Raw genomic sequence first — 20,221 nt, 5'->3', positions numbered from 1 at the left:
TATGCATAAATATAACCATTCCACCAGAATCTAAATAAGGATCTATCTTTGAGATATATTGGTGCTACAAAATAATTACGAAATACAAATACTGTAAATCACTCTACTTGATCCGGGTATTCAAGATAAAAGTCCGGTTCTAGTCAATCGAGAAGACATAAACTTCAATATAATAACTTAGTTAAACCGTATGATACTCGCCAGTACTTGATAAAATTTTAGAGTTTTCAATATGGAATTTTTATACTGACACATTCTTCAGGTTTCAGCCTTCCGATTATTTAAGTGTTCTAATCTTTGAAGCATAGTTTGAGAAACAAAAGCAATTTCGCGGAAGCTGCCAAAAAATATTTAACGAATTTTCTATAGATGACAAACAAGCTCTTTCTTCACAAATAAAATCAACAACCTTATATGTCACTTGTAGAATACTTGTAGATTTTTTTTAATCTTCCTCATGTAAAGTTGGTCCTTGAATCAGGCTTGAACTTATCGAACTATTTAAGAGAAACACCCGAATTGTAGAAGTTTTTAGTATCATTTTGATAATATTATTTTGTTCAGAAAAATAATTTAAATTAAAGAAAATTCTTTCAAATAAATTTTTCTTATTGTGTATATATTTTAAAGTCAATGCCAACAAAATTTTATACCTATCAAAACTATATCAATAATTACCTAAACAAAAGTGCAATTTATTACTATAAGAAGAAGAAATAAAATTGGATCATAATTTATTAGTCCAAAGGATTTAAAATTTATCTAAATCAAAGAAGAACTAAAAATATGAAAAGAAGAAAGATGGAGTGAAAGTTGGATGGAAGCAATTAAATGTTCAAATTACAAATACTTTACATCTTGTAAAAGAGAAAAGGAAATGTAATTAAAATTGGAACAGTGATTGTGCATCTCGAATTCGAATAAATCTTTCAAATGTTTTCACAGTAATTTATCGAAAGGCTTTTATGATAAATGCATAGTGCAAGTAAGAGGTTCAGTGTATTGCACTTGTGAAGGTTGTTCGTATGAAAAATCTTATAGATGCTGGAATTTGTTGAAGATCTCAAAAAATGTGTCCCTCAAGTTTAATGGTATATGACGTTATGCAAGAGAAGAAACCGGCAGGAGATCATAATTTTCATCTAACACTGTGTCTGTTGATGTCTCTTCTGAGTGATTAATAGTTGAAGAAAATTGCTAATTTGCTTGAAATTCTCCTTATTTATCTAACATTAATAACTTCCATTAATTTCAATCTTTATAATTATTTATATCGGCATTCCCCAGCACCAGTTGTTTACAGAATTTCTGCTAAATTATCCACTTACCGATTCAGTATAAAATGTCAAAAGAAATTACTTCATATCTTTTGCAATGTTAAATTTGTTATAATGATGATTTTCGTGATTTGAAAATTAAGACAAGAGTTTTGTAAATTTATGGCGCCAAAAAATTTCATATTATACTCTTTCTTTCGAACATTCTTATAAAATCTTTTCACTAAATTTTTAGCATTTTTCTAAGAGAAAATTTATGAGGCACGCTCATATTTTTTGAGACCTACTTTTAACTGATTTATTGACTTTTTTGTCTAGTCTTTTAATGCCTTAGATTCCTTTCGGCTTAAAATTAAGCATATAGAGTGTTTTTGATACGGATCAAAATGGGAAGTTGTAATTTTTCGTTGAGTGGAATTAATTAAATTTTCATTAATTTCCCTTAAACCTAGACCAATTTCTCACAATAATCTCATGAGTGAAGGTCACAAAATCACCTTTCCTCACTCTCTCACAGATCTGCATTTTATTTCCTCAATAAATTATCATTTTACATGAGCTTTTTGGAAGAATGATGGGTGTGAAGTGAATTTTCGTGTTTCAACACTTTTTTCAGATTAATCAAGATTTTCAGATGGTTTCATTGTGAAAAATTAATTGCAACAATGAAGAAAATGTAATATCTAAATAATTATACCAGTTTCTAATGTGATTTATATTTGTTTTTCCCATCTAACTCTCTTACAGTCTCAGCTGGACTGGGGAGGAAAAAAAGTTTATTAGACCGAATCACTTCTTCGCGGTTTCAATTTCGTGATGAAAACCATGTTATTACAAACGTTTTTTTCTTGAAGTTCTTGCCTACAAAATAAACAATATACACAATTCATTTCCGATAAGAGAGAAAATTAAATTGTCGTTAAGTACTTAAATTATTTAGTTCATATGGTTTTGTTTTGCTCGTTTTGCTAGACTGAGAGACCAAATAAATTTAATCCACAATTTTTTGAACACACGAAATTTTCCACTTTTAATACAGCGGGGGCCTACATTTCTGACAAATCTTTGCAAATCAAACAATTTCTGGGCATTTGTCATACTATTTGTGCGTCTATCCATCTGGCGTTTAGCATAGCGGGAGACCAAACGGTTATAGATCGAAACTTGGGATCTGTGGAGGACCGCCCTTCATAAGTCAATTTATTTAAGTAATTAAATCATCAGCATAAAACTTGGAATTTCCGGTATTTCTATTTTAGTGTAATTTCAGTAAATATAATTTTGAATTTACTAATAATTTTGTAATCAGTAATAATTGTAGCAAAATATAAATATATAGACATAAGGAAGGAGATACTATGATTTCTATTTTTTGAGAACAAGGTACTTTTAATCCTGGATTATCCTTATAATAACTCACACTTCCCTTGTAAAAATCCCTCCAAATCTCACTATAGCCTAACGAGGCGCGAAGTGCCGTAGGGCTTAGTTCTAAGTGAATTGTGTTAATTTGCGCACAAGAAGCTAGAGTTCAATGAATTTCCAATTATTTTAATCATACTTCACCATCTTTCCCAATGGCGTTTTCTTCTACTTATGAAGAAAATTAATGCCAGTCATGCTCTGAAGGCTATCTAAAATGACCCAAAGACTTCAATTTATTTTCTTCTCATCTACTTTTTCTCCATATTACTTCTTTTTTTTTATTACATAGGTACTTCCATATCGAAAATGAATTGAATAATACACAAAATGAATTCTTCTTTAAAAGAAAAACTATTTTAATGAAATAACACCTTCAATATACCTTCAAATGAAATTATTTGAGCAATATAGTAATTTCCCACGCAAAAATAGCATTGATTTATGAAAAATCTTCATTGAAAAGAGATGCAATTGAATTGGTGTCACTTGACCACATTATTCTCCATCAAGAAGCTATGAAATAGCGTCTCAAAAGACGTTTTAATGAAAACAAACTACACACTTTGCATTGTGCATTCATTTAAGAGTATTGTTGCCTGATGGAAATAAACATAAAAGAAAAATCCACATGATGAGCGAAAGAGAGATTCCACCCACATTGAATGGATTTTTGTGCAATTTGATGTGTGTATATATGAATTTATAGGATGAAAAATTATGTATTTTCCTAATGTGAAGAAACCATATACACATTTGCCGCGAATTTTTCCATTCTGGAACAAAAGTGACTCAACTCACGCGAAAATCTCTCATGGAAAAAGGCAGTAATAATGCTCACCAAAAAATATCATCTGGCAAGGGAGGTGATCGAGATTGTTGTAATACAAAAACACCAACGAGCAACGATCTTCTCGGTCTAACTTTCGTGTCGAGATAGAAATCATTTAATAATTATTCAGAGTATGAGTACGCAATGGTTGAAGTCGCTGAAGCTGACGCTAACTTGAGAGTTGGGATATTCTCGAATAAGAGTGAAAATCTTATGGAATCAGGGCATGAAAGACAAGATCAAATTTTGGGGCCAAGAAAAGCTTCATATGGCTGACATTTTGAGCACAAGGAGCTGTAGAAATTAATAAAAATCAACAAACAAACAATTGTTTGACAACAAAATCGTCACTTTGTCAATATACATATAAAAGATTGGTAATACAAAAGACGAAACACACTAACATAAAAATCAATTATATACAAAAATTTACAAATTACCTATGTGAAATGTAATATTATTTTATGCATATTCTACTATATAAAATCATATAATGCTAAATAGCAGCAAATGTTTAGAATACACATCATGCCCAAGACTAAATAGGTGTGATTATGTAACAATTGCACATAAAATGTATTTATTATTTATATTATTTATTCTCGCAAAATATACAACATAGGGGAGGGTGGGGCAGTTTACCCCTAAATTAAAAATTGGGTTTTAAAGTCGTTTAAAAAAAATGATAAAGTGGAATAAAATTAAAGTTAATATTGGATTAATTGAGTTAATAAAACTTACAGTTAGGATTAAGGTTAATCAAATTAAGAAGAATCATCCTTTGATTTCATTGCTCTGTTGGGGATCTCACATTAGTGGCACAATAGGCAAGACCGTTGGATCTTGGGCGGATGAGATCTCTGACTCGACTCGCAAAGGTGTGAGTTCGAGTCCCGCCTGGTGCAAGCAATCGAATTTCAGAAAAAAAAACATTTTCACTATGGTAAAACGTAATAAAATGCACTGCCTCTGCCCAAAACACTTTGGGATCATTGAAGAAGCATCCACATTTGTTCGGGAAGGCGTTCCCGGGCGATCTACAATCAGCAGTTTCTCCTAACACGGGATAGACGACAACATGATTGAATTGTAATAAATATATCCCGATACGATTAATAATAACACTGTGCGACAAAATTTAGGTTTTTGTGGGTGTCTTTGACGAGAGTGCCAAAACTTATTAGAGGGTCATTTAAGGGTCTCAAATCTGAAGTCCGTGTGCCCGGGTCACATCTAGATTTTTTTAAATATGCATTTTTAGTTTTTTGCTGTTTTCTAAAATTCAAAAATTTATATCTCCGGTTCTAATTATCCGGTGGTAGTCACATAAGGCTCAAATGATGCATAATTTCATTGTCTATAACTCTTGTGAACATAATCAAAAAACCTACGATGAAAATACGATGAAAAACGATTTTTTGAAAATGAACACCTAAAATTATGCATTTCTCTGTGTGTTTTTCCATCTTCTAATAATTCTCCCACTTAAATAGACTCCCACTCCATTCTCGGTCTACCACTGATCTCCTATCTTGAAGTTCGTATGGTGGACTTTATTTCCCGACTTCTTTGCACCGGTAAGCCCCGGTACCTCGCGGAGCTCGTAGTTCCTGGATCCTCTGCTAGGTCTTCGTGCCTCCGTGTGCCCAGTTCAGGGAGTCGCAAATTTCCCAATTCTTTCTTTGTGCAAGGTGTCATCCTCTGGAATTCCCTTCATAGGGAGCGAAAGAGGGGGCTTATCTTGAATCATGTGGCTTCCACTCATTCCTCAAGTCCAACATCACAATCATAATGTTTAGGGCTAACTTTTGTATAGAGGGCATACTGTCCTATTTTTTCTAAATAAATTGAATTGAATTGAATTAAATAGAACATTTTATGCGCCGATTCGATTAAATTTTCGATGAACTTATCTTCAGGCTTGCTCCAGGCATCCAAAATTTCAGATTTTAACTCCAAAACGTAAGTGTATTGGTGAATATCAGCGTAAATATGGCAATCATGAATCTCCCATATATTTTCAATTGGATTGAAGTCAGGAGTTCAAGAGGTCAGGTGACCACGCCAAGATTAAAATAAAAAATATATATAGAAGAAAATGTGACTATTGAGAAGTGACCTTAAAGTAATGATACACCGGAAAACCATAAAAATCAGAATTTCTTTAATGGAAAAATGGGAGAGCCGTTGCAATGTCAAAAAATACAATAATCAGGTGTAAAACAATTCAATTCAAAGTATTTTGGAGAAAAAAATTAAATAAAACGAAAACGACAAAAATTTTGAGTTCTGCAAAATGATCTTATGGTAATGGTACGGACTGTATGTTTCCATTAATTTAAAGTGTCTCAAAACAGTAGTTAATATAAACAATTACTTTTTTTTCATCCCAATTACTTCACCAAAATTGGTACGCAAATTGTCATTATGAAACCAACCTAAAATGTATTCGGAAAATACTAATTTGGGCTAAATGGGTGAAATAATTTCTCTTTTCTTTTGGTTGATTTTGTGAAATATGACCACTTTTTTTGGATTCATTATATTGTGAAATATTAAACTTCTGTTTTTTTGTGAAGCTACAAAAACAGACTGAAGAAGCTCAAACATTACCCCGCACCTTCAAGACTATTATTTAACACTTCCTCGAATTTTTTACGTCATCTTATTTTATGACCCATATTTTATCTAATTTTTTGAGCATCTTTCAAATAAATATGTTTTATGACTATTGCATCAGGCAATTTGGGAGAGTCTCAAATTAACAGTCGACGCGCCGGATCAATCTCTAAATTTATTGTATTAAGTTTTCATCTTAAGATGGGATTATGAGACCAAGAAAATGCTAAAGGAGGATATAGAGGCAATAGGATAGAAAGGGAAAAGGTTCAAAGTGCTGGGTGCGCGCACAATGATGAAAAAGTGCGGTGAAAGTATCTCAAGTGCATATTGCAAAGAAGTTGACCATTGAACTAAAAGTACTAGTAATTTATTTCCATCTCTTGGTGTCTCTTACATCTCTCTATATCTCATGAAATCCCATTGAATTTCGAAGCACCTAAGACACGGATGTGGAATGCGTGCTCGAGATCAAGGTAAAATTTCAGCTGGAGATTTTTTTCTCTTTCTTTTCATCGTACACTTCTCACCTCAATGAGAGCACTTTTCCCGCATTCAAAGACTTCTTTTCTTTCAAGTACTTTTTTTCACCCATTCTCCACCAAATGCCACATAATAATAATACAAAGTTTGTAACAAACACCTGTGAGACGTGAGATGATTTTGATGTGAAAGAACCATGGAGATTGTTAGAGAATAAATTTCGCGAGCTAATTTAAATAAATTGATATGGCATGAATTCCACGAAATCATTCCATAGAACCCCTAACTTCCTACAACCAAAAATCTCACTCATATGATGTTCCCACTGATTCACAACTTTGTGCAATTTTTTTTCAGGTTTTTACAGACTAAAAGTGTTATGGTTGAATAATAAATTGATTCTCAGCACGTGAGGAGTTATGGAGCGTGCTGAAGACATTTCGCTTCTTCAAAAATCATTGAAAACTTAATTATCCATCACACATCACCTAAACAAATGACTTAAATTACAGGGTCAATTTGTCAATAGGTTTTCAAATACTAAAATACTACATATTACTGATGATTGGATGAAACATACCTGCTCATTATCATTTTGTCGGATGAATATCATTTGGTGAGATCCATCAACCACAAGTGTAGATATTTCACAGCTGGAAAATAAGAGAAGAAACTCATTATAAGATGTTAAAGATGTTAATAGATTTGTTTAGCAAATAAACGAATAGACGAATGGCACAGGGTCAATTTACAAAAACAGTGGCAAATTTCACCTTAATACTTTGATGAAGTGCATGTGTCAGGGCAGTCAAATAAAACTATTCATATAGTAATTAAAAACGAGATATTATTATATACTGCTCTCTCTGTGGATTTAAAGCAGTAATATACAATATTATAAAAACATATGAATATTATATAATCGTTTAACAGTTTGATGACATAAAGAAAGTAATAAATAAATACCATAAATTTGTCTCTTTTAAGTATTTATTAATAAATTTATTGCTGATGGTAATAATTTTACGTACATTTTAAGTTGCTTCCTAAAGTATTAAAATCTTTCAGTCAGATTGGAAGCTATAAGGAGTCAGAATTATAGTAAAACCTATTTTATTTACTAAAGGCTACTATAAGCACTATTAGACCAAACGTACCCTCAAATTCTAAAGTCCTCAACAAAATTTCTTTGTTGTATGATTTTTCTTCTAATAATATTAGAAATTATTATTATTATTAATTATTCTTATTTTTTTTCAGTAAAACCTGCCACATCATGGCGAGACAACTAGCAGAAGGAACACTGCTTAGTGTCCTTCTACTGGCCACGCTTACTTTGTGCCACAGTTCGACATCAAAGGAAGACAAGCCCCGATGGTCGCGACAGATCCAAAATCCCGGCTTTATATCCCCCTCACAACCAAGTGCAGGAAGCGACTGGGTACCTATTTCTCAGAATTGCCCAACGTGCCAACCCGTCCAAGAGGAGGCCAAAGAAAGGGCAGGGCGAGTACTTAATTTTGCAGCTTCACAACCTGAGCAGCAACTTCAGTCATCAGCCATTCCGTCTGCTCCATCTGCTCCTTCAGCACCTCAACAACCAAATCAATTCCTTTCTGGGCCTCCAAACTACTCCTCGAACGATTTAACGCATCAGCCACAACCACAGATTCCCTTCTTGCCCACTGAGACCCTAGCTGGACAGAGATTTGTTCTGCAACCAGGACAAAGTTTTCATTTCCATCATCCACCACCTCCTAGACAAGCTTCTTATCCTTACAATCCTTTCAATTTTCCACCCGGACCACCTCCTCCACCACCACCACCGCCTTCAACGAGTCAACAAACTAAGCCCTTAATATCCCATGTCCCTCCTCAATTTGTCAATGAGCAATTTTCACAAGGAGAGAAGCACAGACAGACAGCGACCCACTTCCAACATCCCAATATTGCCAAACCTCCCAAACATCAAACAGATGATGAGATCCAACTCCTTTATGTACCTCTGGATACTTTCTATCAGCAAAAGCAGCAGCCGCCAAGTTTCATCACACACCACCGGTACAATATCTTACCACCCCCAGTAAATCCGGCCCATATAAATAACTTCTACACAGCGTCCCCGGCGACGTCAACAAGCACCAGCACAACCACAAGCACCCCACCCGCTCAGTCCAAGGGTAAAGGAAAACTGAAACCCCACCAACCACCCCTCGCTATGTTTATGCGTCATGAACCGGGTGAAAACCCTAGCTCTGTTGACGATGTCCTCAAAACCCTTAAGCACGCTAAGACGATCGATGTCCTCGATTCACCCATGAAGAATGCACCAAAAATCTTCATTGGACCATCGGGACTCAAGGCACCCGATAACTACTTCAAATATGACCTCCCTTATTTGTCCACAATTGAACAAAATCGGTTTGAACGCAAAGTGGAGAACCTACCATTCTTCGTAGCCCCACTAAGCTATCGCACACCAAATGGTTTCGCCAAAATACCACTACCAGCACCTCACGTTGGTAGCGTTGTAGTTAACAGTCCAACCACACCACAACCCGATATAAGCACACCATCCACCAAGAAACCTTTCTTCGGCACACCTCTACCACAGAAATACGATCCACAGACTAACAAATACATTAACATGCCTATAACGGAGAACTATTCCAGCCAAAATGCTCCCGTAGCCCAATCTACGGCTCAGCCAACATTTACAACACACACACCTAGGCAGTACTTCACGTCACCTGATCAACCTCAGAGGATCCAGCAGACGTTCCCAGCTTCGCAACCGGGCACTTTCCAGTTCAGCACATTCGATAACGCTGCACATCGGCCCCGAACTCAACAGAGCAAACTCAAAGTGACCTTTGCTCAAAACTCAAATCCTCATGTTGTCAATGAAGAATACTTCAGTCTGGATAAAACCAAAGCATCCTCCTCACAGAGCGATTTTACCGGACCAGTTGATATCCGCTACGAACAGAAAATTAATCCACAAGTCACGCCTAACTTCAGCTTTGACTTCCGTGCTCAACCCAAAGAACCTGCTACAACTCAAGCCCCTGAAGACCTAGGACCCATCAAGGGTCAACCATCTCAATCCCAAACTTCAACCAGACAAGGACATTACATTCTATCTCCAGGTCCTCAAGACTACCAAACCTTTTCCAGTGGAAATCGTTCGCCTTCTAAAACTAGCTTTGCAGCAACTGGTCCCTTTGAATCAGTTAAGGAGAGCTACAATGCTTATGATGTTCCTAAGAGGCCGTCCCTCTTAAACTATTTCCCCTCATCAACAACAACAACAACAACAACACCATCCCCACAACCACCAACACCCACAACTGTAACTTACTATAGACCAAAGTCTCCCATTCCAGTTGAAAGTGACTTCCAAGCACCTCAGTCACATAGAAAACCAATTCACACCTTCAGGTTTGTGCCGACTGTTTTGGGCACAACTCCAGTACCAGAAGATGAACAGCCAGTCAATTACCGTGTTCAGCCTCTCCCCGAAAGAACTGTTTATAAGTCAACTCCTACTCAAACACCACAACAATCTACAACACGACGTCCAACAGTTGAAGAATACTTCATTCCAACTGAGAGAACTGTGTATCAACATGTCTTCCCTACCGAAAGCACAGTACCTCCAGCGTTAGAAATTGGAGGACGACATCAAGCTGAAGAATACTTTTATAGTACAACTGAAGAACCTGTGACAACTACAACTCAACCTTCAACTACACAAAACCTATATCAGCAGAGCTATTCTGAACTCCCACAGATTAACGGTAATCTTCCGGGTTTAGTAAATTCTCTGATGGATAATGACCAAGTCACCGAAGAACCTTATACAACAACGACAAGAAGACCAGTGCATCGTGGAAGACGGCCTCCAGCCCCAAGAACTACAACAGCAACACAAACTTCAGAAGTAGTGACACGAAGACCAGTGCAAAGGACTAGAACACGTCCAACAAGACCCCCAAATACGTCAACGAACACTTATCGTACATCAACTATCGTAAGAAATCCAAATAGGGTTCGTTTCAATTTACCAGCAGATGAGCAATCTGTACCTGTGAGATCTAAGCCCAAGACTTATTCTCAGAAAGTTAAAGAAGAACAAAATTTAGAGTATCAAAGAGATGTACTGAAACAAAACTATCCTGTAATTAAACCTATTCATACAACAACTACTGAAGTAGTTAAGCCAACTGAACCAGAACCTAGAGATCAAATTAGAGAAAATGCTTCTCGAGAAAATCAGTACTATGATATCAGAAGTCCTACAGAAGAAAATCAAGTCACTTCATCCCGAGAGGAGCAACAAGAATACATCTTACCAGCAAATCACGCTCCTGGTCCTATAAATGAACTTCCACCTACGATCGTATCAACAACGGCTGAAGCTGTACTACAACAAGAAGAAGAAAGAACTGAATTGTTCCCTGGACTTAATGTAAAAGCTATGCAAGTTCCTCAGGAATATGCTCCAAGTGCTCGAGATGAATATTCACGGCAAGAAGAACCTGAAAGAGTTGTTGTAATCAACGGAAAGCCTAGGGATCACAAATTCCCAGTTTACCTATCAAGCACCGAACTACCAACTACAACCACAACATCAGCTCCAACAACCGTAGTGTCTCGTCATGAGTCTCAGAGAATCAGAAGACCGTCATTCGTTAAGCGACCTACTAGACCAATATATACAACAACTAGTGCTAGGACACCTACCACAGATGCAAATGAGGAGAGATACACGGTAAAACAATAAAAAATATTCATTGTATTCCTGTTTCAATGAAATTTTTACTTTAGGCGAGAAGTAGATTCAGGTCCGAAGGAAGATCTGAGACTACAACTCACAGACCAGCTAATCTTAAGCTGAGAGCACGACTGAGAAGACCAACGACTACAACAACTACAGTCCAGTACGAAGATGACTATGCTACCGAGGTTGCTGCAACAGAGGAGCCTAGGAATCGTTATAAGACCAGTAGTAGGGTGAGTTATAATTTTCTGAACCATGTTTCTATTATGCTCAAATTTCACCGCAATTTTCAGAGTCAATTTAGACCTAGACAAAAGTCAAGGTTTGGACTGCAGACGCAGGAAACTCAGTGGTCAACAAAACTTTCACAGAACTCTTTCCAACCAATTGACCTCAGAGAGGATGGAAAGGCTCTCCACGATGACTATGATCCTGAAAATGAACCAGAAATTGTCACAGCTGGTGCTGAACCCGAAGAAGTAAGACTCTCTACAAATCTTACTAAAAAATTTTAAATATGGTGAACTTTCTTATCATTTAGGAAACCTATGAGTTTAAAGTGACACCTGCTAGGACGCCAAACATGATCAATTTCAGTGAAAATGAGACCAACAGTAAATCAAGGTTAATTGAAAATTTAAAATTTAAAAATTTATTGGCAAACAAAGTTATAAACTTTCTGATATTTTTTCCAGAGATGATAGGAATCGAGAGACTACTTTAGCTAGTTTACTAGAAGAAGTCGTTACTGAAGTAGACAATGATCTAGCTACAAAACATGAAGGTCTTGAAGATCGTAATGAAGTACTGCCCAAGCGACCTGAAAGTGACAGTGTTTCTGAAGCTTCTTCATCGACAACCACTCAAGCTGGAGAGCGCCCTACGAAAGGGAAACGAAAGGGAGTATGGCGTAGAGTAAGAGTCAGACCAGTTTCAGATGCTTTTGAAACTGCAGAGTCCATCAACATTGGTCGGCAGGTCTTTAACATTCTTCCAAATGGACAGAAAGTGCCAATTGAGCAAACTAAAGGTGCTTATGAGAGTCACTCCAAAAAGAAAGATTCTGCTATGGACGAAGTTACTTCCCCTGGTGACATTGACTTGGGAACAGGAGCTCCCGAAGAAAGTACTGATATTGCCACAGACACTGTGACTGATGCTGTAACAGAAACTAGAATTCCCGAAGAAATTATTAGAGAAACATCTCCAGTCATGGATTACACAGATATGGATACTGAAGAAACCTACACGGCTAAAGTAGAACCCATTGAGATAGAGAAGACTACGCGACCAAGCTCAATGTTTGATGAAGTTAGGAAGAAATTAGTAGATCTGTTCATGATGCCTGATGATGAGGAAGAAGAAGGCCGTACTATGAAATATGAAGACAGAACTATATTTAACGGCCTTGGGAAGACAACAACAACAACAACAACACAAGCCCCACCAAGGAGCTCTGTTACCGAATACTCACCCTTTTCACGGGATCCAGTGATGGGAAATCTCGTAATAGCTACATCAACATCTACAGAAATTAGTCACCAAACAGAAATATGCTTCCGCGGACGGTGTGTAAAGTCCGTTAAAACGTAAAAAACCATAGATTTTAGGTTTAATTGAGGGGATTTAGCATTTAAGGAGTAACCATACTTTCTCAAGCTTGCCCGGAGCGTCTTCGGGGACTTTTCACAATAGATAAAACAAAAACTCACAAAAACACTTTTTACATTTTGTAAACATCTCAACAGCTACTCCAATACCTTAATCTGTATATTTTTTTCTATGTAATTTTTAGGTATTGTTAAGAATAAATTAATTATTTTTAATTATATAATAATTATTATTTTTGCATCTCAAGCTGTTTATTATGTACAAAATTAAAAGCAGTAAAAAGTATGTCACAATTACAACACAGGTAAAGTATAATAATATTAAAAAAACATAAAAAATAGAGAATTTTAGAAGAAAATAAGACTTTCAAAAAATGTTTATATTTTCTCATCTGTCGCCTACTAAACTAAAAGAGCTTAATATATAATGGGTGGCCTTTACTACTTGCCCTTCACACAGAGAGAGAGCAGTATATAATAATCCTTCGATTTCGAGTTATTTATATAAGGGTTATAGGGGTGTTACGAACAATGTTTGTGAAAAAAAACTATTTTAAGAAATATTTTTTCTGTGTAATAACAGTTTTTAAGGTTAAAGGTATAAAAGGCTCCAGAGAGGATATTTTTTAATCGAATGTCATCATTTTTGAGCTCCTTGGAAAGGTCTTGGAGTTCCTGACAAGCTTGAGTCGATTCCAATCGGTCAGCCGAGTGCTCCAATCGGTCAGTTGGCTGAGTGCTCGTTTTTCGTTTGAACCTCAATATCGAGGTTAAAAAACAATCTGAGAGAAAAGTTGTACATGGACGAAAATGTAGCTGATTAAATTCTCTATCAAACCCACAAAACAAATTGTTAGGGACAGTCCTAGTTTTCGAGATATTTTTGATCAAAGTTGCTAAAAAGTTCGATTTTCCCATGTTTTCTGACATATTTGAGACTACTGCGCCTCTGGTGTCAGTTGTACGAACTTCATCTGTTCAGAGGATTTATCAGGCATGTAAAGAAGACCAAATTATTCCATAGTGAGAAATAAATCGGTTCAGCAGAATCCCAAGTATCAAAAAACGGCAAAAACGGATTTTCCTAAATACCAGGCGCAAAATCCAAATAAAATCGAAATGATAAGTATTTTCGTAAATCATTTGACCCTAGCAATAGAAAAAATAGCATGAGAACACAGGGACAAAAAAAAGTTCAAAATTGTTGCACAGTGTAACTGTGTTATCACACTTGCACATTAAAATTTTAATATGATTCACATTAATTGTCGCTGGTGAGAGTCCAAATGTGTAATTTGTGTGTTTGAATCATTTTATATTCAAAATTTGATCTATTTGTTGATAAAAAGGTAGACTTGGCCCGCAAAATTTGATATAAATTAATTTATAGCATTAATGCGAAGGGCTGATCCTCGAGAATATTAGCATACTTATAAAATTTCGTAGTAAATATTTATACCAGACTGTCATACAATGATGGCTTAGAATCATCGAACATAAATTCTCTGCATACATTTCTTTTACTCAATACTTTGCTGACAAATTTTATAGGTAAAATATTCATGAGGATCAGCCTGATCTATTGGCGTGGCATCCTTAGAAAACCCAACAGACTGATTTACTGTACTTTTTGTTTCTATGGACGATACGAACAAAATGGTCCAAAAATTTAAACAATTTTTCTGATAATAGCGATTAATGAAAATTTTCGTTCTTATGAAAAATTAAGTATAGTTATTGTATTTTCTAGTGGCAAGAGGATTTTGCTTAAAAAAATTTGGAGATATAAAAATAATAATAAAAATCATTAATCGATGCGGTGATTTGAAAATTAGTCACCTTTTTTACTTGAGCATAAATATTTATTAGGGGAGACCGGGGTACTTTTAGCCAGCAACTGAGACTTTTTCTCGCGCATGATTTGTGAAAAAATTATAAGGTTTGTCTAATACTTTTATGTCTCGTAACATTAGGATATTGGCTATAAGAAAACAGTGTAGTTCAAAGCTCTAAAATCCTTGACTTTTTCTAGAGAGGATAATGAAAAAAGTATGACACATTGGCTAAACTTGCCCCGGCCTGGGAAGATATAGCCATTTTTGGGGTACTAATTGCCATCAGTTTTCCAGACGAAATTTTAAACTGGAGATATCAAATATTGTTTCGTTTGATGCACTGAAGCCCACTGATGCTAAATATGTCACTTAAACCTAAATAAAAAGGCTTTAGACGACTTTTTATGACATTTTTGTAATTGCGGCAAAATTGATGAAAACGTCTTGAAAAAATCTATTTCACAAATTGTTCATCCAAATGCCAATATTGCTTGGAATATCAATAGTACTTTTTCATCTAACAATTATCCATGTATTAGTGAAAAATCATCAATAGTTTTATCCTGCCACGGCTGCCACGGAAAAGTGGCTACATCTGCCTTGAGGGCTGTTTCAGTATTTATCATTTTATATAAAAAAGTAGATAATTATTATCCAAGTGAAAAATATCTCTTAATTAACTTTATTAAACCAGAAACAAAGTAAAACTACAGAGTCTCTTAAATTCGAACGCTCGGGGGGTATTTTTGACATTTCTCACCTCCCAAATTCGAACGATTTTTTTAAAACTAACGAAATTTGTGTGAAATTAAATTGTACTTTGAATCAAATTCCCGTACTGTCTCGCAAGTCTTAATGGTAACATACTTCCTTTTCATTTTACACGACCATAATGTATGTAAACATTCAGGAAGAAGCACATAAATATGATTTTCATTCACCCAGAATACGAACTTTCTAACATAACCTCACAATTGACATTTTGAATCCAAACGGCGTTCGAATTTGAGAGATTCAGATTTGAGAGACTCTACTGTATGAGATTTTGACTAACAACTTAGAAAACCAAATGCTGGGCCCAAAACTGTAATATCAAAACTACAATTTTATTCCCATTTTATAAAAAAGCTTCTAAATTGTAGGATAACAGGATCAGACTTATAAATATTTCTGGGAATATGGGGATGTGTTCCTGGTTTCATTAAAAAATACTTTGCTCAATGTACATTTTAAGGGAAACGAGAAAAGTCCACTGTATACTTCTACCCCTGGCTAATTGTACCCCGGTCTCCCCTACATAACAAATAGCCGGAGATTTACAAAAAAAATATCCTTGATTCTTACAACCAACGCCTACAACCATCCTCTGGCATGTAGCTTATAGAGTTGAAGCCAAGACGTAACTTCCTTTTGACAACTTTTCAGGAGACGAAATTTTCAGTTCAGCTTTATTTTCCTTAAAAATGAGCCCCGAATGCGATACTTTTGAGTCAAAATAATAAAAGTGGCACTAATAAACTGTAAGTTAACTTGAGAAAATCTTTATAAAATGATTTAAAAGCTGAGATATTGAGATATATGTTAGAAGAAACACAGTAATATTTTATCGTAACTTGCATCGTTTATAAAGCCGTATCTTCTAATGTATGAAGATCTTGGAAGTTACGACAATTTTCAAAAACACATTATATCAATTTTAATTACTCTAGTGATAATGAGTGCCTTTATTTCACTAAATTAGTCAATTAAACTGTGGTCCTTGTCACTAAAAGCTTTTATTTCATAAATTTTATTTAATAAATTTTGTGCGCCGCATCGCTTGTTTTGTTTTGAAATAATGACAGATGGACAGGGATTTTTCCTCACTTTTTCTCACAAATATCGAATTAAAATGATTTAATGTTGCATTATTCGCACTGTCTTTGGATATATGGAAGAGTTTGTGAACGTTTTAATGAGAAATATTAAATTTTTGCTGCAAATTACGAGCCACGCAAGTGAGCTAAAAAAGTTACGGCAAATGCTGATTAGAGCAAATTTTGTATGAAAATTTGTCGTAACTTCCCCAAAAATGGAAGTTACGACAAATTCTGATAAATTTTTATTAATTAAGGGCACTTACGATAATTTTTGTTTAAAATTATTTTTAATGGGCCTATAAATATTTCTTTTTCTCTAGTGAGTTTAATAAACAAAATTACACCGATTCTAAATATGTATATATCCCAAAATTGCAAAAATGAAGTTACGACAAATGCTGATTTAACTGACGATATACATTTGCAACCATTACGTGAAATAACTTAAAAGTGGGGACTGTTCCCCTTTTGGAAGTTATTTATCCCTGTGTAGGGATAAATATACTAGATTTTAAGATTAAAGGCGCTGGGCTTCAAATAGCTCCATCTAAAAAGAGAACTTGCCATAGAGGGCCTACAACCAAACCATCTACTTAACGATTAGGGTAAGTGTGCCAAATTTCGGCATAGTTGCATGCAAGCGTCATAGTCTCAAGTTTGAAATGTTATATTTTAAATACAAATTGATTTTTTTATTCTTTCTTCTGAAAGAGTGTTGCTTGGAACCTTGTAAAGAGTTTACCGTCTTTATTTACTCTAAAATCATTCTTAACACATTTTAAAATGAATAAAAATGTAGACATAGCTTTGGTGCCCTATTTCGGCCACCTTCATTCTCATAGTTCCTTGTCTTTCGGGAATTCTTCCAATATCTTTTTCACGTCATCTCGTTTGTCGAAGCTACATTTTTTGTTATTCTTTTGCATTGTATAATCACTGGAGTATGTAAAATCTAAAAGTTCATGGAAATTCGAGGAAGAAAAAAGGTGGCCGAAACTGCAAGCTGGCCGGAATTTAGCACACTTACCCTACGTACAGTACAAATATTAGAAAGACAAATTTAATTTAGGTAACCAGGAAAAATTATTTTCTCTATCAATCGTCCAATCGTCTTTAAAGGGTTAAACCATAAAAAAGGTTAAAATATATGGCTTAAATTCAAGTAAATGTTGATTTTTGGGCTGCAGAAAATCAAGCTGAAATTACTCAAGTGATTGAAGTGAGTTGGATAACGCATAGTACAATTTAAAATAATATCGGAGGGATGTGTCTTCGATATCTCACGTATGCCATGCGATATATCGAATGCACGAAAATGTCGAAAATTCGCATAGATTTAAAGATATTTCCCAACAAAAGTCAAGAATAAATATTCATTGGTTTGCTATATATTGCAATTCTACTAAATATCTCAGAATTAAACCTTTAATTATGAGAAATTTAAGGAAAACATAAAATATCGCGAAATATAGGATTTTCGTCAAGTTCTAAACATTGTATTTTTTCAAGGTGGGGGGGAGTGACGTCAATGTGTCAATTTTTTTCTGTCAAAGTGTTTACATTTTCCTCAATGTTTTGACCCGAGATTTTTCCAATTTTCTCCCTGATCGAGAGTACAAAACCACGTGAAAAATGCAGAGAATGGAGCCACGGATAATGGTGTTTATGCCAAATTGGGAGGAATTCAAAGATTTCCCAAAATATATTGAATATATGGAGTCAAAAGGTGCTCACAAAGCAGGTTTGGCTAAGGTGAGTTCCTATTTTATTAGATTTCTTGAATTTTGTATACAATTACTCTTTGGTTTTTTTTTTTAGATAATACCACCCCCTGAATGGGTACCTAGAAAGGATGGCTACAACTTGGATGACATTAATATTACCATTCCCACTCCTATCACCCAGGAAGTTAAGGGAATGCAGGGACTCTACCAGCAATTTAATCTTCAGAAACGCCAAATGACCGTAAAGCAATTTCATCAATTGGCAGAGTCAGAGCGCTACATGACGCCCAAGTATTTTGACTATGCTGATCTAGAGAGGAAATACTGGAAGAATGTCACATATATTGCCCCAATTTATGGAGCAGATGTCAGTGGATCCCTTACAGATCCGGACGTCAAAGAATGGAACATCAACAGTCTAGGCACGATACTTGACTACGTGAACAAAGACTATGGGATCTCAATATCGGGTGTTAATACAGCTTACCTGTACTTTGGCATGTGGAAGACATCATTCGCTTGGCACACAGAGGACATGGATCTCTATTCAATTAATTATTTACATTTTGGGGCACCCAAAACATGGTATGCGATACCACCCAAATACGGTAGAAGGCTCGAAAAGTTGGCCAATACCACCTTTGCCGACAACTACAAGGTAAGGAAAAAATTTTTAATTTCAATCAATGCTGGCTAAGGATTACTGAACTGGATTTACGTTCTTAAAAAACAAAAATTTACAGGCTTGCCCTGCTTTCCTACGACACAAAATGACTCTTATCAGTCCTCAAGTTCTACGTCAGAACAAGATTCCCTTCAACAAAATTACCCAAGAACCAGGAGAGTTTATGGTCACCTTCCCCTTTGGCTATCATGCTGGCTTCAATCACGGTTTCAATTGCGCCGAGTCTACGAATTTTGCCTCACCCAGATGGGTGGAATATGGGAAAAGAGCTTCCCAATGTTATTGCCGAAGTGACATGGTTAAGATCTCCATGGAGACTTTCGTGAAGCGCTTCCAACCCGAAAGATATGAAAAATGGCTCAATGGAATGGACATTGGTTGCCATCCTGAGGATCCAGATAAAATATGTGCAGCCCCACCGCCTAGCTTGAATGCCTACAGGTGTCTGGAGGAATCTGAAGAACCATCCAATCAAGAGAATGAGGAAGAGATATTGGCAGTAGAGGAAATCGTGGAGAATGATGCAGAAGAAGAAGATGAAGAGATCAAGAGAGAAAGGGAGATAAAGAGATGTTGGGAGAATTTGGACAAACCCCGTGGTCAGGCGATAAATCTCCTGCCAAATGGTGTCCGGGAAAATACGAAGAAAATGCGTTTTCACACAAAGCTCATCATTTTGGAGGATTAGTGTAACTTCTCTGAAAAGTGCATATATATATGGATGTGACAGTGCACCTGGGCAAGATGCTCCAGGGGTGATTATTTTATGTTTTGAAGGCAATTCTCTGCGAGAACTGCGAGGAAATAGAAAAGTTGTGAGGAGATTATCACTGTTTTTGAGTGACCGACGCGTAGAGAATAAATGTGTAGTGGCAATTATATCGACAAGACTGAAAGAGGGTCTTTTCACTCACCATGCGAAGAGTATTTCATTGTAAATTATTTTAAAGTTTTGTGCTTATTTTAATAAATACATTTATCAATCACCATTAATAGCAATTATTCACTTTTTTCACTCCTTTTGTTCGCCATTTCACCACACCACCATTGAAAAGTAAATTTTGTTTTCCCACTGAAAATTCTAAACAACTT

At 35.6% G+C, this 20,221-nt stretch overlaps 2 protein-coding genes and 1 long non-coding RNA gene across 4 annotated transcripts in view; 2 read left to right on the top strand and 1 right to left on the bottom strand.

The window, feature by feature from the left end:
• Positions 1-13,250, top strand: part of LOC129801827 (mucin-2) — a 29,946-nt gene extending 16,696 nt beyond the window's left edge. The window contains exons 2-6 of the mRNA XM_055847180.1: positions 7,894-11,407; positions 11,464-11,649; positions 11,710-11,895; positions 11,958-12,040; positions 12,112-13,250. Coding sequence (XP_055703155.1) covers positions 7,910-11,407; positions 11,464-11,649; positions 11,710-11,895; positions 11,958-12,040; positions 12,112-13,009 — 4,851 coding nt within the window. The 5' untranslated portion in view covers positions 7,894-7,909 and the 3' untranslated portion in view covers positions 13,010-13,250. The remainder of the gene's footprint in view (positions 1-7,893; positions 11,408-11,463; positions 11,650-11,709; positions 11,896-11,957; positions 12,041-12,111) is intronic.
• Positions 1-20,212, bottom strand: part of LOC129801858 (uncharacterized) — a 53,424-nt gene extending 33,212 nt beyond the window's left edge. For both annotated transcript variants that reach the window (XR_008751737.1, XR_008751738.1), the window contains exons 1-2: positions 20,044-20,212; positions 7,214-7,286 (exon numbers count right to left, since the gene is read on the bottom strand). This is a non-coding gene — a long non-coding RNA (uncharacterized LOC129801858). The remainder of the gene's footprint in view (positions 1-7,213; positions 7,287-20,043) is intronic.
• On the top strand, positions 18,239-20,118 carry LOC129801843 (probable lysine-specific demethylase 4A). Its single transcript, XM_055847208.1, has 3 exons — positions 18,239-18,472; positions 18,539-19,102; positions 19,188-20,118. The coding sequence occupies exons 1-3, from the start codon at positions 18,353-18,355 to the stop codon at positions 19,815-19,817; spliced, it is 1,314 nt and encodes a 437-aa protein (XP_055703183.1). The 5' UTR covers positions 18,239-18,352; the 3' UTR covers positions 19,818-20,118.
• Positions 20,213-20,221: the final 9 nt, after the last annotated feature.

Source organism: Phlebotomus papatasi, chromosome 2 (assembly GCF_024763615.1).
Source record: "Phlebotomus papatasi isolate M1 chromosome 2, Ppap_2.1, whole genome shotgun sequence".
In the NCBI taxonomy this organism is placed as follows: domain Eukaryota; kingdom Metazoa; phylum Arthropoda; class Insecta; order Diptera; family Psychodidae; genus Phlebotomus; species Phlebotomus papatasi.
Note: the sequence above shows the minus strand (reverse complement) of the source record. Positions and strands in the feature narration are given on the sequence as shown.